Source organism: Topomyia yanbarensis, chromosome 2, assembly GCF_030247195.1.
Source record: "Topomyia yanbarensis strain Yona2022 chromosome 2, ASM3024719v1, whole genome shotgun sequence".
NCBI lineage: Eukaryota > Metazoa > Arthropoda > Insecta > Diptera > Culicidae > Topomyia > Topomyia yanbarensis.
In genome coordinates this window covers 4,171,280-4,199,038 of record NC_080671.1, presented here as the reverse complement: position 1 = coordinate 4,199,038, position 27,759 = coordinate 4,171,280, and the positions used below count along the sequence as shown (strand labels likewise).

The 27,759-nt window shown below is 41.3% G+C and overlaps 1 protein-coding gene across 4 annotated transcripts in view; it reads right to left on the bottom strand.

Moving 5' to 3' along the window:
- Positions 1-5,639: 5,639 nt before the first annotated feature.
- LOC131678278 (gamma-aminobutyric acid type B receptor subunit 2) overlaps positions 5,640-27,759 on the bottom strand; it is a 42,239-nt gene continuing 20,119 nt past the window's right edge. For all 4 annotated transcript variants that reach the window (XM_058958305.1, XM_058958307.1, XM_058958306.1 and 1 more), the window contains exons 6-8: positions 8,162-8,347; positions 7,547-8,091; positions 5,640-7,487 (exon numbers count right to left, since the gene is read on the bottom strand). In XM_058958305.1, the coding sequence (XP_058814288.1) occupies positions 5,807-7,487; positions 7,547-8,091; positions 8,162-8,347 (2,412 nt within the window). In that variant the 3' untranslated portion in view covers positions 5,640-5,806. The remainder of the gene's footprint in view (positions 7,488-7,546; positions 8,092-8,161; positions 8,348-27,759) is intronic.

Genomic DNA, 27,759 nt, shown 5'->3' with positions numbered 1-27,759 from the left:
CGGTAATGACCAATATCAGGCCAAGCTCACTCACGCACAAAAACTCGCGGGTTAGAATAGAAACATCTTAATGACACATATTTATTCGACGGGTAAAAAACGACATGCGATTTGAACTTAAACTCTATATTCGACTTAATTCTAAACACATTAAAAGGCTTGCGGGTCTGTTGCCCGTTCTTGGTGGTAATCTAATTTCGACTGCTATCCCGATCATATTTAGATAGCTAGGAAAGCGATGATCGAGAGGCCTAGGTTCGGCTGACGGTATGTGAGAGATGATGGGATCTCACTCTCTTATCGCCCGTTATCAGTTCGGCATTTTCGGTGATGATAGTGGTTGTAGTCATATCGCAATTACGCTGGCTCTCCATCATAGGTAGATTGTACCTTCACCAGTGCATAGGTCGGACCGGTACCTTGGTGCTCTCGACGGTGATGTGATCACGATTGGTTTTGCTGCTGACCAGGGATGTAGTGTAGGGTGGATCATTGTTAGTCGCAAACAAATGTAATGTAATGTAATGCAATGTAATGTAATGTAATGTAATGTAATGTAATGTAATGTAATGCAATGTAATGTAATGTAATGTAATGCAATGTAATGCAATGTAATGTAATGTAATGTAATGTAATGTAATGTAATGTAATGTAATGTAATGCAATGTAATGCAATGTAATGTAATGTAATGTAATGTAATGTAATGTAATGTAATGTAATGTAATGTAATGTAATGTAATGTAATGTAATGTAATGTAATGTAATGTAATGTAATGTAATGTAATGTAATGTAATGTAATGTAATGTAATGTAATGTAATGTAATGTAATGTAATGTAATGTAATGTAATGTAATGTAATGTAATGTAATGTAATGTAATGTAATGTAATGTAATGTAATGTAATGTAATGTAATGTAATGTAATGTAATGTAATGTAATGTAATGTAATGTAATGTAATGTAATGTAATGTAATGTAATGTAATGTAATGTAATGTAATGTAATGTAATGTAATGTAATGTAATGTAATGTAATGTAATGTAATGTAATGTAATGTAATGTAATGTAATGTAATGTAATGTAATGTAATGTAATGTAATGTAATGTAATGTAATGTAATGTAATGTAATGTAATGTAATGTAATGTAATGTAATGTAATGTAATGTAATGTAATGTAATGTAATGTAATGTAATGTAATGTAATGTAATGTAATGTAATGTAATGTAATGTAATGTAATGTAATGTAATGTAATGTAATGTAATGTAATGTAATGTAATGCAATGTAATGTAATGTAATGTAATGTAATGTAATGTAATGTAATGTAATGTAATGTAATGTAATGTAATGTAATGTAATGTAATGTAATGTAATGCAATGTAATGTAATGTGTAATATTGTTTAATATGTATATGTGAAAAGATAATGAGGTTTTTACGCGCATTTGGAGGTTGTTTTATGGACTCCAAATGGGCTTTTCCTCATTCTACATTTCATGTTGACCATGTAGGTCAGATGAAAAATAAAATAAATAAATAAATAAATAACGGCAATTGAGTGGCGGACGGGTCTAGGATGGCGGCAATTTGTACCACGGGACGGTTCCCAGTCCAAGAGGTAGTACACTCCTCTGCGGGGGGTGTCGCGATTGCCTAGATCAATGGTGTGTTCTATTGTTGCTGCTATGCCCCACCAAGGCGGCCTATAGAACAGTTCAACCAGATGATCGACAGGCTCTCGTCCGACCTAGTGGGTCGGAAGCCGTTCGTCATAGTGGGAGATCTTAATGCTTGGGCAGTGGAGTGGGGCAGCCGCTGTACAAATTGCAGGAGCCAAGAACTACTGGAGGCGCTTGCGAAACTCGACGCTATGTTAGCCAATAATGGCTTCGCTAGCACATTCCGTAGAAATGGGGTGGAGGCATGGATTGACGTAACGTTTGCCAGCGTGGGTCTGGCTCCAGGCATGGAATGGAGGGTAGACGAGGGCTACACCCATAGCGATCACTTATGGCGTTTTCGTTTTTTCTTGGTGCTACACTGGAGTAGTGCAAAGAAAGAGATAGACTGATTACACCCAATTTTGAATGAGTGTAGCACCGACTACACCGGTGTAGTGCACTGTCAAAAACGAAAATGCCATTAGCAATTCGCTTTAGGATCAACTATGGTGTGCAGCATCCGAGGGCGGGTGATCCCTGTCAGAGTTGGGTTTGAAGATGTTTCAGAATTGAACGGCATTTAAATTATTCATTTAATGAATAATTTAATTAACGAATTGTTTTGAATCAAAAAGGAGGAAGAAACGAGGACAACCGTACCGACCGTTTGAGTTTAAAGGGGATATATAAATCGTTGGGAGTAACTTGGCAATGAAGATTAATGTCACTCCTTTGTTCCTTTCGGAATGGGACAGAGGTATTTACACCTTGCCCTGGCTAATACGCCTAGGTTAAAGCGCCTTTACTCACTCTGCGTTAAGGACGCACGAACAACGGTACAAAAATCGAAAACGATAAAATCGCCATTTCTTCCACACCGTGTGCTAGATGTTTATGAACACAAATCAGCTTATGTTTAATATTGTCGCAATACTGCTGATTGATTTTCAAGAAGATCCAACACACGGTGCTAAACGAACATTAAAAACCAATACTAAAAATCCGAACTAAAAAGGTGGAAGCGGTCGTTGAAGTATAAATAAGAATCAACACCCCCGATGCACAGTGGTCCAGAATGAAAATTTAGCAGGAATTTTGAGATTTTACTAAAACTAAACAACTTAACATTATTAAGTCTTTGGAGAAGTTTTCGTAGTTTATGAGCCCCCTCTTTTTGTTAAAACAACAGTTAGGGTGGTTCTAATTTTACCAAGATCAAAAAATTAACTTTTTAATCATTCTAGCTAGAGCCAAACGACCTTCAGCGAAGTTGTAGAACGACAAATTTTTGAAAAGTTTGCTGAAGACATGTAAGCTCTATCTGTCATACTTTTTATTTTACAACAAATTGAATGTCGGAGCTTAGGGTGTTTCTTCGAAGTACAGTTTTATTCCAATGACTTTTGCTGTATTCATTTAAAACTGAAGTAGTCTTCAGACAACTTTAAGCTTGTTTCATGGCACCATATATCTAGCTATTTTTGTTGAAAAGTTGTGAGCACTTTTTCGCCAACAATGGGGTTGTTTGGAATAACAATATCACTCATTTAGGGCAAATAAAAGATAATTCTTTATGAACTATAAATAAGGTCATGATTAGAGTTATAATTGAGCAAAAAATGGCGAATGCGATGTTTTTTAAAATTTCATAAAATTGATTAAAAAAATCTATTTTTGAAATATTAAGTGCTTATATCTTCTGAACAACACAAGCTGGAGTTTTGATGTATTAGAAGAAAATGTTCGTCTTCAAAAACTCTGAAAAACATTTGAAGGATAGGTTGGAAAAAAATGAAAACTGAAAAAGTTATATTAAAAATTTGGTTTTTCATGAATTGACTCTTTGTAATATGTTTAAATTACTTTCACGGTGAACAATATAAAAAACGTAGTCTCGTTTTCATGATAAACTATTGCACTTTACAATACTTTTCTATTATTTTAAATAGTGGGTAGGATGGTTCCAAATTTTTTAAAATCAGAAAATTAACTTTTTAATGGTTCCAGATAGAGTTTCGCTGTCTCCCATAAAATTGAAGAAAATGAAATTTTAAAAAACTTAGTCGAAGACACTGAAACTCTATGTCGTGTACTTTTCATTTTACAAGAAATTTACCAAAAAAAATTAGGCTGTTTCTTAAAAAATGGTTTTCTTTGTATAACTTTTGCAGTTTTGATTTTTCATTAAAATCACTTTAGAAATACTTTCAGATATTTTGAAGGAGAACAATTTGTCTTAATTCGCTCGTTAGCAATTTATATATCCTTTTTACAAAAAATAAACTATTTTTGAGTAAATATTGCAAGATATAAAAAATATCGTATTTGCCATTTTTTTGGTAATCTATACTACAAAGCATGCTATTTTATATAAAAGCAACAGTATTTAATGTTCAGTGCCCGAATCGAAGAAGTTATATTTTTTATTTAAAAGTTCTTATAACTTCAAAACGAAAAAAGTTAAGTAGTTGGTGTTTTAAATCAAATTATGCGCCCTAAAATAATTTGTCAAGTTGTCCAAAGAGTACTTTAGCGCACAATAAAAACTTCGATGGTTTTAGAAATAAAACTGTTTTTTTAAGAAGCACCCTAAAGCTTACATTTCGTGCAATGGAAAATATAAAAGCTATAGCTTGCATGTCTTCAGCAAATTTGTCAAAAATGTGTTGCTCTACAACTTCATCGAAGACAGTAAAGCTCTATCTCAAACCATTAAAAAGTTCTATTTTAATTGTTGCTAAATTTAGAACCACCCTAGCATCGGTTTAAACAAAAAGAAGGGCCTTGCAAAGTACAACAACTTTGCCAAACATGTTGTAAGGCTAAGTCATTTAATTTTAGCAAAAAGTTAAAATTCCTGCTAAATTCGCATTCTGGACCACTGTGCGATGGCCGGCTGCCCAGCCTTCAAGTCGCTCGACAAAAATTTTCGGAAATTGAACGCGCTCGATTCCGTGAAGATACAGAGATAGTCTCGGTCTCTATCAACAGTGAGTATAGAACATTTCCCCGGTAGAACAGCATTGGACGTAACCGACGTCGCTATTGACCATTTTATGAAAATGTTGAGTCATTGAAACATACACAGTGAGAATGATTTGCTTCTCCCAAGCGTCATTCTTTTGGTTCATTGTGCATTTCCACTCACTCAGTCAATCACGATGTGCAGCTACGGGCACTCTACCTAAGCTAAGCTAAGCTGTTGCACTAGCACAAATAGTGAGTTGTTGCTAATATATTAGGAATCATGAGCTAGTTCACGAGTCCATGAATAATATTTTTATGATTTTATGAACTATTTCACGAGCACGAATCGTGGCTAATATACTAGGAATAATAAATTAGTTCACGTGGTTTGAAGGGATTCATGAATAAAATTACGAGTTTCGTGAAATAGTACACGAGAAAATATCCAGACTGGCATGATTTTGTGAACAAATTCACATATACGAAAATCAAATCATGATCAGGATGTAATAAATCTCGCCGTAAAGTCGGACTTTGAATAATGTCCTTAAATCTACGAATAAAATTATGAGTCAACCTTTGATTTGATGAATATTGTTCATAATGTTGTGAACTAGTTCACATACAGAAACTCGATTTGGTAATGACATGGCGGAAACCGTAACTGATGTTCACAAAATAGCACAAAAATCTCCACTAATAAATGCGTTATACAGACGTTACTGGAGGGAAATTGAACATAATTATTAAACTCGTGCTTCTTGTTTATGGTCCTGTTATCGCAGCGTAAAAACGTTATTGTACCTAACTTCATGGCACTTTATGCATGATTTTGGGAACAATTTTTTTCCGTGTATGGCTGGAGAGAGTCATTATGTACAGTAGAGTGAAACAACAGGCAAAAATCCTCCAGCATACAAGTGGAACTGAGGTTCTTCGATGCATATACAAACGCCTGACTATAATGAGTAGTTAGAATAGACATAGAAAAACAAATATAAACACCGTCCTAGAAGTTTGACTTTATTGCTCTACCGAACACAGCACGCAGTAGTATGATTTATATCCTAATGTTAACCTATTTTTTGTGGTCAATGTTTTTATTTTTGCTATTGGTCTACATTGTTGAAACCTCCTAGAGATATCAGTAAAATGATTGCACACTCCCGTTCCGAATCTAGCACTGTCCAACACTTTTGGAGAACAAATCCGTCGATTTCCAGTTCGTCTTCCAGTCTTCATTCTTCCGCTGCAATAGTTCGCAACTTTTCACCGTCAAAAAACTCAGCTTGCCTCGATCTCCCAGTTCCGCCATGTTACGAACCGGACAAACCCGATGCGGAAACCTCGGCGATCCCTTGGTTCTCTCGCGAAGTGTCGGTGGACTCTTCTGTCCCGAAATCGACGATCGCCTTGGAATATCCAACAGGAAGTTCACCCTCGGCTCCGAACCGGTTAAACGCACATCCTCCGGCAATTGATTCTCTACCATGTAAATCTCGGTATGACTATGATCTCTCGAACCGGATAGTTCATCTTCTGCATCCACCTCGGCAAAGATGGTCAAAACGGAAGGTTGCCGGACCGGCGGACCACCACCACCTCCACCAGGTACCGAAACGGAATCAGTTTTGTGCATTCGTGCACCGAGATAACACCGGATCTTACCAATGACTCCACTTGTGCTTTCCTCCTGTTCCTCAGCAGAATCCATCTTCGGCTGGGAACTGAACGCAACATTTCGTTTCATCGGAGATGGCAATAAATCGACCGTTGGCCAGCTGGCTCGTGGTATGACAGGTGGTAGGACTGATAGCAGAAGCATCGGTAAACCACTAGATGCAGATGGGATCTTCGGGGGAGCTGCTGTGAATGTTTCGTGGCAGTCGAATGGTTTGATATTGGTATCGGATGATCGAGAAGATGATCGAGAGGATCTTTCCGTTAGAAGACGTTCCAGACGGTTTATTTCTGCGTCCAGAACTTCAATCTCTTTCTTGTAGACTCGGTTTTGAACTTCCACTCGGAATTGTAGCTCTCGTCGATCATCCACAACAAATCGACGCGTATTACATTCCATTTTGAGGCCTACACTGTGAATCACAGGATCGTACACTTCTCCCTTGTCGAAAATACCCTTCACTTTCGGAAGAAACAAAAGACAGAGAGTGGCCGTCGTCGATACAAGTATAAACGCTGACGTGATCACGAATGCTAATGTGACTCTTTCGTACAGTAGATTAGTCAGTAGAACGACAGTAGCGCTGGTTATCACCACGCTGTAAACCGACACTCCAATATACTGCGAATCATTTAAAGCGGGAATTTTCACATTCCTCGTTTGCCAAGCCATGTAGACACCCACGATCAGCAGCAATCCCTTGTAGGCATACAGTGTTCCCAGCCAGCTTTCGTAATGTCTCGATCGGCAAAGTTCAACCTGTGGTAAATATACTAGACTACGATCCGTAGTACTGATTTCCAACGTCAGATTATGCAAATGTCGTTCCATCGGATCAGCTGTCATCCAGAACGACACCACACAGGAATCCAACAACAGTAGAGCTCCGATCATCGATATCAACTGGGTATCCCTTAGGATTTTATCCTTGCACAGTCCTCCAGCGCTAAGCGTAAATAATCGGTAAACTCTGAATGTTTTGGCAAACATGGATCCAAACGCGAGCGAGAAACCTGCTGACAGAAAGTAGATTCTTGCCATGCAGATCGTTGAAAAACTAACCGAAGGCCACGGCAGCGTAGAGTGATCAATACCAAGGAAAATCGTAGCTGCGTAAACCAGAATGCAACCACAAACGGTGATCGTGCTTAACTTTGGACTTGACAGTTTAATGGTCCTAAAAGAATTATTTTTCATTATTTACTTGCGACTCAATGGACTTTAACCGGTACTTACTTCAACTTTCTAAAGCGCAGATTAAGACCGAGAAAAAGAAATGACATAGCGATGCCAACGGTCGACAGGATAACCACAGTGTAGAAAGCCAATGGTGCTATTGAATCAACTCTCAGCCTCAAAATGCGCTTCGCTATCGGAACCTGTCCCGTCTCCCACTGAACAGATTCACACTCGAGACAACCGAAATCCAATGTATTATTTTTCGGATAATAGAATGCAATCAATCGCAGTTCGCCACTCTGGATCTGATGAAATGAGGTAGTTCCTACCCGATCGGCACCGTTAAACGAAACAGGTCCGGAGATCCCGTTGAACTGGAGGCTATCAAATTGCCGAAGCAATTCCCTAGCGATGTCAAAACGGCTGTAGTCGTAGTTAGCTAGGCGAGTTCTGTTCGGTTGAGCTACCTGCGTCCAAGTTCGTTCGGCTCCTCGCAGGGCCAATGCCATTGCCCACACTGCGTCGTACGTTTGCGGAGCGAACTGAGAAATGGGTCCGGTGGCGTTCATCTCTAGCAGCTTTTGAAGGAATAGTTTGTTGGTCTGGAATGAGAAATGTTTGGATGAATTGCAGACGATCGAGAAAAAAAATCGTAGCTCTGGAGTATTTTACCAGACCACTAAGAGCAGTTCCGGTGCCTACGTTGCTGTTATAACTGGAGACCAGGACAACGTTTTCAACTGCCCTCAGTAGAGTCGAAAGTGGGCAAGCTGCACCCTGTGCCAGCCACCAATAGGAGGTGCTCGTATCTTGCAGGATCCACGCATAATCGGCTCCGAACATTCCCAGTTGGTAGGCCTTAAAAAGTAAAATTCATTTAAGTTGCTGATATTGGTGAATGGTGTGAAATGAAATAGGTTTTCTCTCTGTCGGAAGATATCAGTAGCAACCCCTCTCTCCCCTCCTGATCAGATCCATAAGGAACCATTCATAAATTACGTAACGCAAAAAATGTTCAAAATTGACTCCATCTCCCCCCGTGTAACAAATTGCCACAATTTTCTCTATCCCCCATCCCCCTCCTATTACGTAACAAATACTTTAAAAAAAATCAGTAAAAACATGTTACGTAACGTTCTAGCTCATTCCACCACCTCCATATGTCACAATACGTCACAATTTGTCGAAACCCCCCCCCCCCCTCCCCTAAGCGCATTACGAAATTTATGAATGGTCCCCAATTGTAACAAATTATCAAACAAATCATGGAATCTTACAAAAAAAACTAACTTAAATATGAAAAACTATTCATAACGTCTGATTTCCAATCATTTTGAAAGATGGTCTCATGAAATTTGGATCAGGAATATGTTTTAGAGTTGAGAAAAAGTAACAAAGACAATCACGAACCAGAATAACGCGTCAAGTATTGTTCATTATTGTTCATTATTGTTAGAAACGACCGCACAAAGTGACTGTCGATATTGGTAATGAATATTTTGTTAGGATATACGGAGAAACTACCTTCCAGGTATTGTAAATAGTGTTATTGTGGTAAGAAATCGATTTAACCGACCTACTCCTCCCAATTGAGGTTTTATAGTGCTTTTGTAGCAATTCATAAAACTTAGATTGCACTTGTAGCGTGCTATAAAACTTCAATTCTTACTTGGCCTTCCTACCTGACTTCTCCATATAAAAAAGAATGTTCTACCATTACACTGACTACGCTGCTGTTCAGATCATAGAGACAACTGCAAAAATTGCATCTAGTATCTCCTTATCGCGAGACAGCGCTTCACATTCGTGACCAGTGAGTGCAAAGAGCAAGTATAAATATCTGCACCCGAAAACCACGGCATGGAAGTTTGAAAATTGCAAAAACACCTCCCTCATATTGTAACAAATGTCAAAGTAAGCTCGGATGCAACATTCCACATCATTTCGACAATTTTTGACGCCTATCCACTTCGATAGAAGTTTTTCTCATTCTCACTATGGGAAAGTATGAGGGAAAATACATTGAATGCTATAACTTTTGAACCAGTCCCTGGTAAATTTAGCTTTTACCTTTTTGTTAGAGAAACAACTTTATTCTTTGATTGGGAATAATTTTCGTTTATTTTAGAATAATAAGTTGAGATTTTGGAATATTTTGGGGATGTAAGCGGTCGGTATAGCGACAAAATGTCAAAAGACAAAAAATTTGGATGTCGAAAGACAAAGGATCGAAAAGGACAAAACGCCGAAATGATACAATATTGAAAGGCATAAAACGCAAGGGAAAATGGAACTTATTTTATTCAATTCGTTTATTTGAAAAGGCACGTTTGCGTTAGCTTAAAGGTGCCAATTTCTTTGTTTTACATTTTGAATTTCTTAAAACTAGGGGAATACACATTATTATTTTTTATACTGAATAAAAGGAAATTTTACGGCTATCTAATACATACAAGAGGGGATATATAATATTCGTAAGATTAGGAGGATCATACTTTTTACATTTCTTACAAAAGAAATGTATATCAGTCTATCTTCTGATGTCGCACAAAGCAGAAGCAAAAAAAAATCGCTACGCTATAGCAGGCTATAGGCACCAGTGAGTCAAGCTAGCTATTGTTCTATATCAGTGCACATACAAATTGTATCGTTGCCCCCGGCTGCGGAGTGAAATGAGTTTGCCAAATGAAACAAAAGTGCCTGTGCTACGGGATTTCGATCAACTTTAATAAAACTTGTGTTAGAACTAAAGTTCAGGAGGTGGAACAATAAGTTAAAATGAAAATGGAGCATAATCTCGCTGAAGTTACCTACATTCAGCTACATCATGTAAAAACTGTGTTTTGATCACGTTTAGAAGCTTAGCACAGGTCGAAAACTTCATTACAAAGAAGAACATGCAACACGATGTCGAATTTAAGAACACCAGAATCATGATCCCCATGCATATGGAAAACGACATGGTGGACGTGCGCATCCATGATTTGGCTCCGCGCACGAAAGAAGATTTCATCAAACGAATCATGTCGCAATATGGAGAAGTAGAATATATTACGAATGACAGCTGGAGAAATTTTTTCACCGGCATTCCCAACGGCGTTCGTATTGTGAGAATGGGAGTAACTAAACCGATACCTTCTTACACGACTATCGAATGCAAATCACCGAAAGATGGCGTAACCTATAAGCAAACAACGCAAATCACATATCCCGGGCAGACCCATGCCAATTCTGTAACCATGCAGCACACCACGGAAAGACATGCGCCGAAGCAACTAGTCAAAACTCAACTACTACAGCCAACAAGTCTAACAAGCAGTCACCGACACCTTCAGATATACCAAAAACAACGATCCAATTAACCAATAATGCAGGTACAACGACCACGACAACTAGCGCTCCCAAACCAACAACTAGCATCGCCAATAATGAAGCAAATACCGCTGAAGACGGATATACATCAGCGACTAGGGTTGGGAGTACCGGTTGTACCGGTACCGAAAACCGGTAAAGCGTCCAAATATCCTATACCGAAATACCGGTTTTATAAGAATGAAAAACCGGTATTTTCGGTAATTTGTTAGGAAGAACTATTTAATAAAAGAATTTTATTGTTGCACAGCTTTGAAACACTTTAAAAAGCTTTTCACTTGCTAGTATTATCAAATTAGGTCCCATACACAGTAAGTTTACCTATTTTAGGACTCTTTAATAATGATATAAGCAGGGGAATAGTGCTTATATAAGCAGTGGGATACAGCTTAATTTAACAACCCGAAAAAATCCCACATGTCAAATAAAACTTATCAAACTAAGGAGGAACAAGAAAATCTGCAGGACAAAATCAAACAATTCCATATTCCTACATACTCCATTTTGTATTCAATTTATTCACACTACTAGCAAATCTATCCAGCTTTTTACGTGCCATAGTGGCGGTCTAAATTGCTTAGTTCTTAATAAGTTTAATTACCCTTTTTTGACAATAATCGTTTACGCCAGCTTGACAGCAACGCCCAGTTGAGGATGTCGCGTTCTTTGAATAAACATCCAAAAAATAGGACGAACGTAGGATGATTTAATTTTACTAGGCGGATGACGTAAACGATTATTATCAAAATAGGGTAATTAAACTTATTAAGAACTAAACAATTTAGACCGCCATTATGACACGTAAAAAGCTGGATAACGCACAGACCTATCATAGAACTCTGACAATAGATTCTACGGTTTTCATCAGCAATAATGTCTCAGGGTACGTTGAAATGAAATTAAAAGAAGATTCTTACAAAGCACTGCTTTTCAAAAGAAGGCGGAATTTCTACTCGAGCGGTTTCATAAATAGAGTATGAGTGTTCGAATGACACTTTTGGATACCAGTGACAAATTTGACCTTGATCAACCTCTCCTATAGTGTTTTCGTTTTCGACAGGCTGAAACCCGTTCCAATTTATGGTGAACATCACCTTCAGGTCTGATTTTCTTTGTATTTTTTTGTATTCATTTCGTTTATTTGATAGGCACAAATGCGTTAGCTTGGCGGTGCCAAATTCTTTTGTTTTTACATTTTGGATATCTTAAAACTAGGAGGTTACAATGTTGAAATATTTTTTTTTACAAAAGAAAAAAAAGTTTACAGCTATCTTAAGACTAGAAATAAGATTCAATATACAAGAGAGGGCCAAAAGATTTTTTTATGAAAATGTTTAAAACAAGGGATTCAGTTTGAAATACAAGAGAGGGAGTAATAGTATTTTACGAAATATTTTACAGTTATCTTAAAACTAACAACTTGCAACTTTCGCTCAAACGGGGGGTGGGGAGGGGGGTGATCAGCGAAGCAAATTTGCGCCTCAGTCTAGAAAGGGACCGTTCATAAACCACGTAGACCGAAATTTGAGAATTTTTAACCCCCCCCCCCTCCACCCTAGTAGACCTTAGTAGACTCTTACCACCCCGCCCCCCCCCCCCCCCCCCGCCAAAAGTCTACGTAGACTTTTATTTTTTTTATTCACGGGAAATGTGAAATTAGCAAGAAGCACATTATAATGTTCAATTAAAAATTAGCGTTCAGATTTGTTTCAAACTGTGTTTTTGTCTATGACTGATCAAATCAATTAATACCAATTCAAGGTGCTTTCCAACGTTTGTGTAGCGGAATACTTCTTTTCAAGGTTAGTCACTCAAGTATATGTAAAAAGATATTTTTTTTTTTCAATTCGTTTATTTGATAAGGCAGGTTTGCGTTAGCTTAAAGGTGCCAATTTTGTTTTGTTTTACATTTTAAATTACTTAAAACTAGGGGCTTACATATTGATTTTTGAAATTAAACTAAGGCTAATTTATAGCTATACATATACACAGGGGGGTAGTATAATTTTCGTAAGATTAGAGGGGTCATTTAGTTTTTATGGCAATACGGTTTGACATTTTTAGCAATGAGATTATTGGAGCAAATAATGTTTAACTAAGGGGGAAAATTTTTACGACTATCTTAAAAGTAGAAATAATTAGAGGGCGTGATTAAATTTTGTAAAGATTCGGAGACATTAATTAGAGTTATTTTATGTGGTAGTAGAGTTGGGCATTTTCAAGGAGATCATATAATATAATAGTTAAAACTAGAAAAGGCAAGAAGAGCTAAATGCTTCATGAAGATCTTTGGGGGGGGGGAGGGGGAAGGGGTGTTACTTCTGTGTATAAGAGTCAGGGGAAGTAGGGTGGACAAACATGGCAGGGGGAGAACATTATTTCAGTTTCAGACTTCGGGAGATCAACGGATGGATTACAGAATCAGGGTGGTCTTCATCAGGAAGAATCATGTACTGGGTCGCCGGGTGGTCGTTCTCGAGATGGCAGGGGTTTCTCCAGACGATTTCGTAGTGCGGCTCAGATGTTGATCGGCTACATTTCGAGTTGTGCGTGTGATGTTCATGCTTTAGGTCCCGTGTTTGTTGGCTCATTCGACAGGGATGTTTTGTGTCGCCTTGGAGTCGCATCAAACCATCGTGGGTGTATGGTACAGGTGGAAGAGAGCGCTTCTGAGAATGATAAGGAAAAAGGGGCAGTTAAAGTTGGATATTGATGGTTTTTATGAAGGTGTATATAAGGGACATATAGAGGACATCGCGGCTTGCCAACACATCTCGAACCGGGACGTTGGGTGGTCTTCCTCGGGCCCGGAGGGTGTCCATAAGCCGAGACCTGGCGGAACTGTACTCGGTGCACGCCCAGACTATGTGCTCTATATCGTGATAACCGTCGCCACAAGCGCAGATACCACTCTCCACGAGCCCAATACGTCGGAGATGTGCATCCAGCGTGTAATGGTTCGCCATGAGTCGGGACATCACACGAATGAAGTCACGACCCACATCCATCCCCTTGAACCAAGGTTTCGTCGATACCTTAGGGACTATCGAATGTAGCCACCTTCCTAGCTCCCCATTGCTCCACGAGGTTTGCCAACTTTCGAGGGTTCTCTGATGAGTAATACTGAAAAATTCGTGGAAGCAAATTGGTCTTTCAAAAACGTCACCTTCAATGGCACCCACCTTAGCCAAGGAATCCGCCTTCTCATTGCCCGGAATGGAGCAATGAGAAGGGACCCACACCAAGGTAATCTGGAAAGATTTGTCAGATAAAGCACTCAGTAGCTCCCGTATTTTCCCCAAAAAATACGAGGAATGCTTTCCATGTTTCATCGAGCGAATAGCGTCAATAGAACTCAGACTATCCGAGACGATGAAGTAATGGTCTGCGGGTAATGTGTCAATGACTCCAAGGGTATACTGAATAGCAGCTAGTTCTGCGGCGTAAACTGAAGCAGGGTCACTGAGTTTGTAGGAGGCGGTGAACTTTTGATTGAAAATACCGAAGCCAGTGGACCCTTCGAGGTTTGATCCGTCAGTATAAAACATCTTAGAACAGTCGACTTCTCGGAATTTATTATAAAAAATATTTGGAACCACTTGTGGGCGTATATGGTCCGGAATTCCAATAATCTCATCTTTCATGGATGTGTCGAAGAAAACAGTAGATTCAGAAGTATTTATGAAATGCACACGGTTGGGATTGTAAGAAGAAGGATTAATATTTTGCGCCATGTAGTCAAAGTACAGGGACATAAAACGGGTCTGAGAATTGAGCTCAACAAGCCTTTCGAAATTTTCAATCACCAACGGGTTCAAGATATCGCATCGAATAAGCAATCGATATGAGAGTTCCCAAAATCGATTTTTCAGCGGGAGAACGCCCGACAGGACTTCGAGACTCATCGTATGGGTCGACTGCATGCACCCTAAGGCGATACGCAAACAACGATACTGAATTCTTTCCAGTTTGATGAAATGTATGTTCGCGGCGGATCGAAAGCAGAAGCATCCGTATTCCAGTACCGACAGTATCGTTGTTTGATACAACCTAATTAGGTCTCCTGGGTGGGCACCCCACCATGTTCCGGTCATTGTACGAAGAAAGTTGATCCTTTGCTGGCATTTCTGTTTCAGATACCGAATATGGCATCCCCAAGTACCTTTCGAGTCGAACCAGACCCCTAGATATTTTACTGTGAAGACCTGAGCTATAGTTTGACCCATTAATAGAAGCTGTAGTTGTGCTGGTTCACGCTTCCTAGAAAATACAACTAGCTCAGTTTTCTCCGTGGAGAATTCGATACCCAGCTTAATAGCCCATGCAGACAAATTGTCCAAGGTATTCTGTAATGGTCCTTGTAGATCGACAGCTTTGGGTCCCGTAACAGACACCACGCCATCGTCTGCAAGTTGTCTTAACGTGCAGGAATTGTCAAGACATTCATCAATGTCGTTGACGTAGAAATTGTATAACAGGGGGCTTAGACATGAGCCCTGGGGAAGGCCCATGTAGCTAAATCGTGATGTCGATAAGTCACCATGCGAAAAATGCATGTGCTTTTCCGACAACAAGTTTAGTAAAAAGTTGTTTAAAGTCGCTGAAAGACCATGCTGGTGCAGCTTCTCTGAAAGAATGTTGATAGAAACTGAATCAAAAGCCCCCTTTATATCTAGGAACACTGATGCCATCTGCTCTTTACTAGCATATGCCATTTGAATTTCGGTTGAGAGCAACGCAAGACAATCATTCGTCCCTTTGCCTTTGCGAAAGCCAAATTGTGTATCTGACAGTAAGCCATTTGCTTCGACCCAATTGTCGAGGCGGGATAGGATCATTTTCTCGAACAACTTCCGGATACAAGATAGCATTGCGATCGGTCGATACGAATTGTGGTCGGAGGCTGGTTTTCCTGGTTTTTGGATGGCGATGACCTTCACTTGCCTCCAATCGTGTGGGACAATGTTAGCCTCAAGAAACTTATTAAATAAGTTCAACAAGCGTCTCTTGGCAGAGTCTGGCAGATTCTTCAACAAGTTGAATTTGATTCTGTCTGGCCCTGGAGCTTTATTGTTACACGACAAGAGAGCAAGTGAGAACTCCACCATCGAAAAAGGTGTTTCGTTCGCGTTATCGTGACGGGACGCGGCGCGGTAGATCTTCTGTGCCGGGGCGGAATCCGGACAAACCTTCTTGGCGAAATCGAATATCCAACGGTTTGAATATTCCACGCTCTCATTAGTACTGTTTCGATTTCGCATACGTCGGGCTGTTCCCCAAAGAGTGCTCATCGATGTTTCTCTCGTTAATCCGTCGACGAACCGGCGCCAATAACCGCGTTTTTTGGCTTTCATCAAACTCTTCATTCGCTTGTCTAACGTCGCGTACTGTCGAAAACTAGCGGGTAACCCGTCGTTCCGGAAGGTCTTAAACGCGGCGGCCTTCTCTGCGTACACGTCTGAGCACTCTTCATCCCACCAGGGATTGGGAGAACGTTTTTGTATGTTCGCGCCGGGTACTGGCTTAGTCTGAGCTTGATTCGCGCTGTCGAGAATCAAGCCAGCCAAAAACCTGTACTCTTCCTCCGGAGGAAGTTCTTGAGTAGATTCGATGTTGTCGGATATCGCGGCAGCATAGCTCTTCCAATCGATATTTCGTGTGAGGTCATACGAAATATTGATTGTTTCCAATGGCCTTGAGCCGTTATTGATTGAGACTACGATCGGGAGATGGTCGCTACCGTGGGGATCAGGGATTACCTTCCACGCGCATTCTAACTTTAGCGAGGTCGAGCAAAGGGATAAATCTAATGCGCTTGGGCGCACTGGTGGGGGAGGAATCCGTGTCATTTCACCCGTGTTTAGAATTGTCATGTTGAAGTTGTCGCAAATATTGTGAATTAAAGAGGAACGGTTATCATCATAGAGGCAACCCCATGCTGTACCGTGAGAGTTAAAGTCTCCTAAAACTAGTCGCGGTGCTGGCAGGGATTCTAAGATGTCTTGTAGCCGTCGGTGCCCAACCGCGGTGTTGGGGGGAATATATATGGAAGCTATGCAAAGGCTTTCGCCTTTGGTTGTTACTTGACAAGCGACAACTTCAATACCTGTTATCGAGGGAAGGTTAATTCTGTAGAAGGAATAGCACTTTTTGATCCCCAAAAGCACTCCTCCATAGGGGGTGTCTCGATCCAGGCGAATAATATTAAAGTCGTGGAAGTTGAGATCTATGTCGGAAGTTAACCAAGTTTCACATAATGCAAATGCATCGCAACTCAAATTATTTATTAAAATTTTGAAGGAATCGATTTTCGGGATGATACTTCTGCAATTCCACTGTAGAACAGTGATCAAATCCGTGACCTCGTTCGATGAGTTAGCCATCGAAGGATACAATCGCTGAAAGGAGGGGCCATTTAGCAGTCAACTGCTTCAAAAATGTTCTTACTGTAGGGAGAAAAGCTAACAACAGACTTTTAATAGGATCAGTTATATTGAAAGTTTTTATTATCCAGTCCACAATGTCCGAGAGTTTGATAATTCCAGTGCCGCGATTATTCTCGAACTGAAACAGAGGAACACTTGGGATTTTTGATGTTCCGGGAAGTGCTGGGAACTCCTTCTCTGAGTTTAATCCTCCGAGACCAGGAGCTAATTGCTTCGGTTTGGTTGCAACACTTCCAATAGATGTGACTTTCTGAGTCCCGTCAAGGGATACCTTCTGGCCTTTACAACGAACTTTAGGAGAGGAAATGTTCCTCCTCTTCCTATAACTTCTAGGCGCCCTAGTAGATGTTCCCTCTTGTGGGTCATCAGCCTCGCCCTCGTTAGGAGGCAAGTGAGCATAGATGTTTGTTGAGGTTGGTGGTGTAGCTTTCTTTAGCATTTCTGCAAAAGAACGTTCGGATCGTCCAGCAAGGGAACGTTTTAGTTTATCCCCGCGTAGTTTGTACGCGGGACATGCCGAGATATCATGCAGATTCTCTGCACAGTAAGGACACTTCTCAGCATTCCTACTGCACGAATCATCTAGATGATTCTCCCCGCATTTTCCACAGCGGGCCTTATTGCTACAATGGGTGGCTGTGTGACCCAATTGTTTACACTTTGTGCAATTCATGACCCGCGGCACAAACAGACGCACAGGCAGACGAACCTTGTGCAAGAGGACGTAATTTGGCAAAGCGGTACCAGCGAAGGTCAACCGATAAGAGTTTGATTGGGGGTACGTTTTTGAACCATCCCCCGCAACTACTACTGAGTGCAAACGCTTGCACTCGAGTATTTTCACTGGCTGAAGTAAGCGGTCTCTGAAACGGCCAACCCCGTACTGCAGCAGATCCTCGCATGTCAAACTGTCATCGGTGACAACGCCTTCAGACTGTACTTTCACAGCTGGAATATACACGTGATAGTCCTTCGTAAAGTGCTCGCAGCAAGCAATATCGTTTGCCTGCTTTGAGTTAGTCAGCACGACCCTCAGCCTGTCTGAGCGGACCTTTTTTATTTCGATCACAGCCGAGAACCGTTCCGTTAGGTCTTTTGAAATCTGTAATAGATTCAGCGATTTTGTTTTGGGCCGAAAGAAGACCACAAAGGGACCGGTCGAGAGCTCTGGATATTGTTTGGGTCGGGGGAGAGCCTTAGGAGTCGACTCGATCTCCATTTGGCCATCCGGGGAGGAAGCCATCGACACCGTCAACGCACGGGGTCAGCACCCGCGCAGACGGGAAAAAGCCGTAAATGTATCAAAAAGGTAAATTTCACTTATCTGTATACTCGTTTCCCACGACGCACCAGTCCAGCTTAAATAGCTGGTTATTGTTCAATCCTCGCTTTACGAACAAAAGGTTGAGGAATGTGGCCTTGAACGCGGATTACTGCACTGTTCTTTTTCCAACAGACCGAAAACAAAACACTTCTATCTCGATCGAACGATGCGTAGAGACTGTGTAAAAAGATATATTGCTATAACTAGTTCAAATTTTGGCCGAAGTGCGACCTACACCAACAATGCAGAATTGCTATAAACTTTTTGAGCCTTACTGGTGCATTCAAAATTGTTAAATTATAAGAAACAATTACAAAATAATACTGTCGATGTGCACACAAATTTCACTTTTCGTGAACAAATTTCAATATTTCTAAGATAATAAGATAATCTAGACTGCCTTATTTGATTAAGGGAACGAAGCTATTTAAATCTTCCCAAAAATATTTATTTTTCTTATGTAATTAATAGCCATATCACCTGAGCGTATTATCGCAAAGGATCGAAGCTTAACTCCGAATATTTTCGAAGATAAATATAATAGAACCGGTTTACACGGAGTTGTGTAGGGTCAAGACGTAAAATTGTAAAATTGGGTGTTTAAAGAAGTTTAACTACACTACTGCTTTAACCACCGAAATCAATAAATAAAAAAAAATAATCCACTTATTGTTACAAATCGGGTATTTTGTTGTTACAATGGTGGTTTTATTGCTTAACTTTGGCCATTTTTTTACTTTTTATGGTCCATGCATGTAATGGTCCATTCATGTTTGCTAACTAGTGGTGCCTCAGATGATTTTACAGTCAAAATCTTCCGTCGAGAGGAATTTTGGGCGATCGTCGTTAGAACTGTCATTTTATATTATTCCTAGATCAAAACTATATCAATATATACGCAAGAATTAACAACGTGTGAGGTTGTCCAAAAAATCGTGGGTTCTGGGTTGAGTGGTCGCCTAACGAGTAGTTACCTCAATAGTGTACTAGCTTTGAAGTGTCTGCATAAATGCACCTAGCTGAATATTTTGAATACAACTCTCTTTAAATCCCATTTATAATTAGTAATACGAGAATAACAAAAAATAAAAGTCTACGTAGACTTTTTCAAAGACCCTCCCTCCCCCCTCGTAGACAAACGTTGATTTTTGCTAGACCCCCCCCGTCCCCCCTATGAGTCTATGTGGTTTATGAACGGCCCCTAAGTCGTTGAGTACCGGATGGTATTCTTCGGACCCGCGGGGAATCCTTCAAAAGTCATCGGACCTCGAGTCGCTCTCGCTTCAGTTTCCTTCTATGCAGGCGTAGTGGTAAGGGCGACGGCGGTTACATAGTGGCACTCTGGAGCTGATCGGTTCCACAAGGCAGGAGGAAACTCTAAAAACGAGAAATAAAAGAGAGGGGCTAAATTGGGATATTTATCGTTTTTATGAAGGTATAAATAAGGGACATATAGGGGAAATCACGAGTTGCCAGCATATCTCGGACTGGGACATTGGGTGGTCTACCTCGGGCCCGAAGGAAATCCTTTAACTGAGACCTGGCGTCCAAATACCCGGCGCATACCCAAACAACGTGCTCGATGTCATGATAGCCCTCGTCACAAGCGCACAGACTACTCTCCGCAAGCCCAATACGCCGCAAATGTGCATCTAAGGTGTAGTGGTTGGACATAAGTCGGGACATTACACGAATAAAATCCCGACCCACATCCATCCCCCTGAACCAAGGTTTCGTTGATACCTTTGGGATAATCGAATGTAGCCATCGTCCAAGTTCCCCATTGCTCCACGAGGTTTGCCAACTGTTGAGCGTCCTCTGACGACAAATACTAAAAAATTCGTTGAAGCAGATTGGTCTTTCGTATATGTCACCATTTAATGCGCCCACCTTTGCTAATGAGTCGGCCTTTTCATTGCCCGGGATAGAACAATGAGAGGGGACCCAAACAAAGGTAATTTGATAAGATTTTTCAGATAACGTACACAAGGACTTCCGTATCTTCCCCAGGAAATATGGGAATTGCTTTTTGGGCTTCATCGCACGAAGAGCCTCGATAGAGCTGAGGCTGTCCGAAACGATGAAGTAGTGATCTGTGGGCAGAGTGTCGATGATCCCAAGGGTGTACTGAATTGCAGTTAACTCTGCGACGTAAACTGAAGCGGGATCATTGAGCTTGAATGAAGCGGTGATAGTATTGTTGAAGATACCGAAGCCAGTGGACCCATCGAGATTTGATCCGTCAGTGTAAAACATTTTGTCGCAGTCGACTTCTCGGAATTTATTATAAAATATCACCTGCGGGCGTATATGGTCCGGGATTCCACGAATCTCTTCCTTCATGGATGTGTCGAAGAATACAGTAGAATCAGAAGTATCTAGGAAACGGACACGGTTGGGATTGTACGAAGAAGGATTGATGCTCTGTGCCATGTAGTCGAAGTACAAGGACATAAAACGGGTTTGAGAATTAAGCTCGACGAGCCTCTCGAAGTTTTGAATTACCAACGGGTTCAGAATGTCGCATCGGATGAGCAATCGATATGAGAGTTCCCAAAATCGATTTTTTAGCGGAAGAACGCCCGCCAGCACTTCGAGACTCATCGTATGGGTCGAGTGCATGCAACCCAAGGCAATGCGCAAGCAACGATACTGGATTCTCTCCAGTTTGATGAAGTGTATGTTCGCAGCGGAGCGAAAACAGAAACACCCGTACTCCATCACCGACAATATCGTTGTTTGGTACAACCTGATCAGGTCTCCTGGGTGAGCACCCCACCATGTTCCAGTTATTGTTCGGAGAAAATTGATCCTTTGTTGGCATTTCTGTTTCAGATACCTAATGTGACATCCCCAGGTACCTTTAGAGTCGAACCAGACCCCGAGATATTTAAATGTGAAAACCTGGTTGATCGTTGCACCCATTAATAAAAGCTGGAGTAGCGCCGGCTCACGCTTCCTAGAAAAAAACAACCAACTCAGTTTTCTCCGTGGAGAACTCAATACCCAGCTGAAGAGCCCAAGCAGACAAATTGTCCAAGGTATTTTGTAATGGTCCTTGCAAGTCGGCAGCTTTGGGCCCTGTAACAGAGACCACCCCGTCGTCTGCAAGTTGCCTTAGCGTGCATGAATTGGCAAGACAATCGTCAATGTCATTCACGTAAAAATTGTAGAGCAGGGGGCTTAGACATGAGCCCTGGGGAAGACCCATGTAGCTAAATCGCGATGTTGTTAAATCGCCATGCGAAAAGTGCATGTGCTTTTCAGACAACAGGTTTAGCAAAAAGTTATTTAAAATTGGTGAAAGACCATGCTGGTGCAGCTTCTCTGACAGAATGTTGATAGAAACTGAGTCAAAAGCCCCCTTAATATCCAAGAAGACTGATGCCATCTGCTCTTTGTTAGCATAGGCCATTTGGATTTCTGTAGAAAGCAACGCAAGGCAATCGTTCGTCCCTTTGCCTTTGCGGAAGCCAAATTGTGTATCTGACAGTAAGCCATTTGCTTCAACCCAATTGTCGAGGCGAAACATGATCATTTTCTCGAACAACTTCCGAATACAGGACAGCATTGCAATCGGCCGATACGAGTTGTGGTCGGAGGCTGGTTTTCCTGGTTTTTGGATGGCGATGACCTTCACTTGCCTCCAATCGTGTGGGACAATGTTAGCCTCAAGAAACTTATTAAATAAGTTCAACAAGCGTCTCTTGGCAGAGTCTGGCAGATTCTTCAGCAAGCTGAATTTGATTCTGTCTAACCCTGGGGTGTTATTGTTGCACGATAAGAGAGCAAGTGAGAACTCCACCATCGAAAACGGTGTTTCGTTCGCGGTATCGTGAGAAGACGCGGCGCGGTACGTTTTCTGTACCGGGACAGAGTCCGGACAGATCTTCTTGGCGAAAGCAAATATCCAACGGTTTGAATATTCCACGTTCTCGTTGGTACTATTACGGTTACGCATACGTCGAGCCGTACCCCAAAGAGTGCTCATCGCTGTTTCTCTCGTTAACCCGTCGACGAACCGGCGCCAATAACTGCGTTTTTTGGCTTTCATTAGACTCTTCATTCGCCTTTCTAACGACGCGTACTGTTGATAGCTAGCGGGTAACCCGTCTTCCCGGAAGGCCTTATATGCAGTGGACTTTTCCGCGTACAGCTCTGAGCACTCTTTATCCCACCACAGTGTGGGAGACCGTCCATGGGTATTCGCGCTGGGTACTGGTTTAGTCTGAGCTTGATTCGCACTGTCGAGAATCAAGCCAGCCAAAAACCTGTACTCTTCCTCCGGAGGAAGTTCTTGAGTGGATTCGATTTTAACGGATATCGCGGTCGCGTAACTCTTCCAATCAATGTTCCGTGTGAGGTCATACGAGGCATTGATTGTTTTCGATGGTCTTGAACCGTTAGCAATTGAAATCATGATAGGCAAATGATCGCTACCGTGGGGATCAGGGATCACCTTCCACATGCAATCTAACTGTAGCGATGTCGAGCAAAGCGATAAATCCAACGCGCTTGCGCGTGCTGGTGGTGTAGGAATCCGTGTCATTTCTCCCGTGTTTAAGATGGTCATGTTGAAATTATCGCAAAGATCTTGGATTAATGTTGATCTATTATCATCATGAAGACAGCCCCATACCGTACCGTGCGAGTTAAAGTCTCCCAGAACTAGCCGCGGTGCCGGTAAGGATTCCGTGATATTACAAAGCGTTCGGTGCCCTACCGAGGCTCTAGGAGGAATGTAGATGGAAGCAATGCAAAGGTCTTTACCTTTGATTAAAACTTGACAAGCGACAATTTCAATGCCTGGTGTCGAAGGGAGGTTAATTCGGTTGAAAGAATAGCACTTTTTGATCCCCAAAAGTACTCCTCCATAGGGGTTTTCTCGATCCAGACGAATTATATTAAAGTCGTGGAAGTTGAGATTTATATCGGAAGTTAACCAAGTTTCACATAATGCGAAAGCATCACATTTTAAACTATTTAGTAAAAATTTAAAGGAATCGATTTTCGGGAGGATACTTCTGCTGTTCCACTGTAGAACAGTGATCGAATCGGTGACCTCGTTCGATGACTTAGCCATCGAAGGATACGATCGCTGCAAGGAGGGGCCATTTAGTAGTCAATTGCTTCAAAAATGTTTGCACTATAGGAAGAAAATGTATCAGAATGCTTTTAAGAGGATCAGTAACATTGAAAGTTGTGAAAATTAAGTCCACTATGTCAGAAAATTTCATTAGTCCGTTACTGGACTGAGTGTCTGTTGGAAAAAAGGGGACACTTGGGGTTTTTGGTGTCCCTGGAAGTGGTGGATACTCCTTGTTAGAATTAAGCAAAGTCCTGGAGCAAATTGCTTCGGCTTTTGTGCATCACTTCCGTTGGATTTATTAGATGTTGTTGGCGCACTCTGAGGGGACGACACCTTGGCACCCTTACGAGGCAATCTAGGGGAGGCTAGATTTCTCCTCTTCCTGGATTCCCCTGGGTTAACCAAAGATGTTCCCTCCCCTTGCTCAACGTTAGCCAAATCAGCATAGGGATTTTCAGACAGGACAGATGGCGAAGCATTCTTTAGCATTTCTGTGTAAGAACGCCTCGAGCGTTCCTTAAGAGAGCGCTTAATTTTATCCCCGCTTAATATCTGCTTGTACATGATTTAAGAGCATGTGAAGGGCCCCCGCAGCAAATACACTTTTCAGTTTCTTTGTCGCAAGAGTCATCCTCATGCTCTCCTTCGCATTTGCCGCATCGTTTCTCATTGCCACAATATGTGGCTGTGTGGCCCAATTGCTTGCAATTGCTGCAGCTCATGACCCGCGGTACAAACAGGCGAACAGGTAGGCGAACCTTGTCAAGGAGGATGCAGTTGGGAAGAGAGGACCCGGCGAATGTCACCCGAAGCGAGCCTGATAGAGAGTAGGTAGTCTTACCTCCCTCGGTGTTTGCGGTATACAATTGTTTGCATTCCAAGATCTTAATCTGTTGAAGTGAGGGGGTCCTTGAAGCAGCCAACCCCATGCTCCAACAGTTCTTCGCATTTCAGACTCGGTTCGGACACTACCCCATCGATTTCTACGGCCATAGCAGGCACGTACTCCTTAAATTCCTGCATAAAGCGCTCACAGCAAGCAATCGCGTTTGCCTGGCCGAGATCATTCACTAGAACACGAATCTTGTTTGCCCGAACACGTGTTATCTGAGTTACGGCCGCGTAGTTAGCAGTCAGATCTCGAGAAAGTTTTAATATATTAACTGGTTTCTCTCCGGTCCTAAAATATACCACCCATGGCCCAGAGGAACCTTGTGGGTACCGCTTTATAAGGGGAGCAATGCGAGTGTTAGGGGGATCAGGGACTTCCATGATAACATCAGGTATTTCGCCCTCGGCCATTTAAGCACGAGGGCAGAGCGTTATATAAACGGGGATGTGTCTTATTATTTGATTACAATGTAGAATTAAGGAAGGGAAAAGGAAAGAAAGCAAACGAGGAAAAAAATCAACCAAAACTTATCTGCAAACAACGTCGATTGTTCCGCACCAGCGAAAACAATGTACTGGATTTACTACCGGCACCGGCAGAACGGCAGCTAACGAACTAACAAAGGATGACCTTCACTCACTGAAACTTACACACCGAACACCACTGTGAAGTATAACGATCCGTTCCATACAAAGGTTGGGAGACGTATGATCCGATACCGTTAGTCGTTTCCGTGAGCCATTTAGCTCCCTGCTTCGTCCCGATCAACTCGATCTAGTTCCCGGCGGTGAATCTAGCCTACTCAACGGGTCAGCCAGTAGGTGCTGAGGTCCATCCAGCAATTCCGAATGAAGTGTAGCTTCCGGTTCACCGGCACCCCAACGACCCACTACCAGCTGAACGACACGGTCTCCTCGGTCTAATCCCCGGCGGTGGATCTAGCCTACTCATGAGCTACCCAGTTGGGTGTCGAGGTCGGCCCGGCGATTACGGTGAACGTCCGGTTCACAAGCACCCCGACGACCCGAACCCGGTGTCTGAGTTCATAGAGACAGATACTGAATATTGTTCAAAGGGGGAGCAAAGAAAAATTAAAACATCATATTTTTATTTTTGATGCCAAATGACTTTAAAATGCATGAAACGTTGAGATTTGATGTAATCTCGAAAAAAATGACAAAAAATAACTTTTTTGGATTTTGGCACATTTTTACTTTTCTCATATAGAAAGGTTATGCCATCACTCTGAAAATCGTCATCTTAATCCCGTTCCGGCCAAACATTTGTTTCGACTGACATAGAGTTTCTGGATTTTACCAGGGGAGTAGCAATGGGTGTAGGGAGAGGTGTTACCCCCACTGATCACCCCTCCCCCTTTAAACGCCTCTTCAGATCACCACCCCATCCACGCCTCATACCTCTCCCCCTCTCAGCTCTCTTATCTCTCAAATTAAGCTGGGCAGTGGTTCGTTTGTGGGTTTTTCACCCTTCTCACACACCCACCCTCGCATGACAAAACTAGTTAGTAGGAAGACAACATTCACCTAACGTATATTAGGCTAATTAAGTGTGATGTTTTTTTTTTGCTTATAGTGTTTCACCGTCCTCGTGTAGCTGATCAGCGAGCCATTGTGGGTAGGTGCAAAGTGTACTAAGAATGCAATGGACATTTCCACAATTAAATTGAACATAACCTGCCATGGAGTCATACTTTGGAGAAATGAGAAAGGCACAATTATACCATTGAAAATATAATGGACTGAAACAGGCTTTTTTCATCGACCGTTAGAATATTCTTACAAAGTATAGGTGATTAACATATCATGCCTGGTTTCCTTTATTTAGATGTTTTCCTTCTAAAACCTTTAAAGCAGATTTTATGATAACCCTGCATTTCACAATTCCATACACGATTACATTGTGTATAAACGGAACTAAAGAAATGTATTTAAAAAATCTCATTTTCTAATGTTATTAACGCACTTGCTATTAAAAAACAACGTCGGAAAATCAAGTACTTTATTTAAAATGGCTATCGTATTTTAAATTTCAACTTTCATTCACCATAACTATCTATCCTATACAGCAAAAACCTTCCAAGTAAGGAAGTATTTCACTTTTTCGTTTCAGCTAAAAATTACGGGCTAAGTCGTGCATGGAGTTTGAATTATCCGCTACGAGCTGCAGAGCGAGATTGTTTATAAATTTGCCATTTTTTTGACATTATGCTATATTCCTCCCTAAGGAGGAAAAATTGGGTAAACACCAAAACTTCTCCCCACTCTTTGTACGTAAAGGGCACAAATCCTAACCTAACAAAGTCATGGGTGCGTTACGACTTCGTCTCATCAGAAACCGACACTAACTTACTGGACGAGACATCACGTTTGACCAGTCGTTCGATTGAAACAAAAATAGCCGTAAGCCAAAAGGCGTACTAAATGTTTTTAAACCGGACTAACTTTTAAGCCGGCCTAAAATATTTGGTAAACTTAAACCAAACGATGCTGTCATTTATATGGCTGCGTTCTGATCTGCGATACACGACAATTTTAAAAAACAACAAATTCAAGTTAAAGAAAATGAGTAAATTAAAATTGGCGAATTATTTTTCATTCCGATATTTTCTTGCAGTAAAATAGCTTTTCTACATCATATCCCAGTTAAGCTCAGCCGGAAACGAACCGGTATTCTGGCTCGTTCCATTTCGTACACGGGCTCCAGTGACACAACCGATTCTGGTTAGAGCCCGTGTACGAACTGGAACCAGCCGGAATTGCAGTTCATTTCCGGCTGAACTTTACTGGGATGTCTCATTGCATAGCGTGTGAGAACAATTTTGTCAACTTATAGCCGATATGTTTCTGAACTTAGAACTTTAACGTGTTGGATAGTTGAAAGTTGGCTGATGATGTACAGCATTTTGTAGTGACATAATATACAATGCACAAAAGGAAATAAATTTGTATACATGTGCATGTTTTCATTCAGTTTGAATACGCACTCGTCGAGTTTAAGATGGTTGAACCATCGGTTATAACTTGTACCACGATAGTTATTTTAAGCTTTGACTAAAGAATTGGTTAATATTTTTCAATTTGAATTCAAGATGAACTGTGAATGTCCTTCTAATTAAACACGATATCT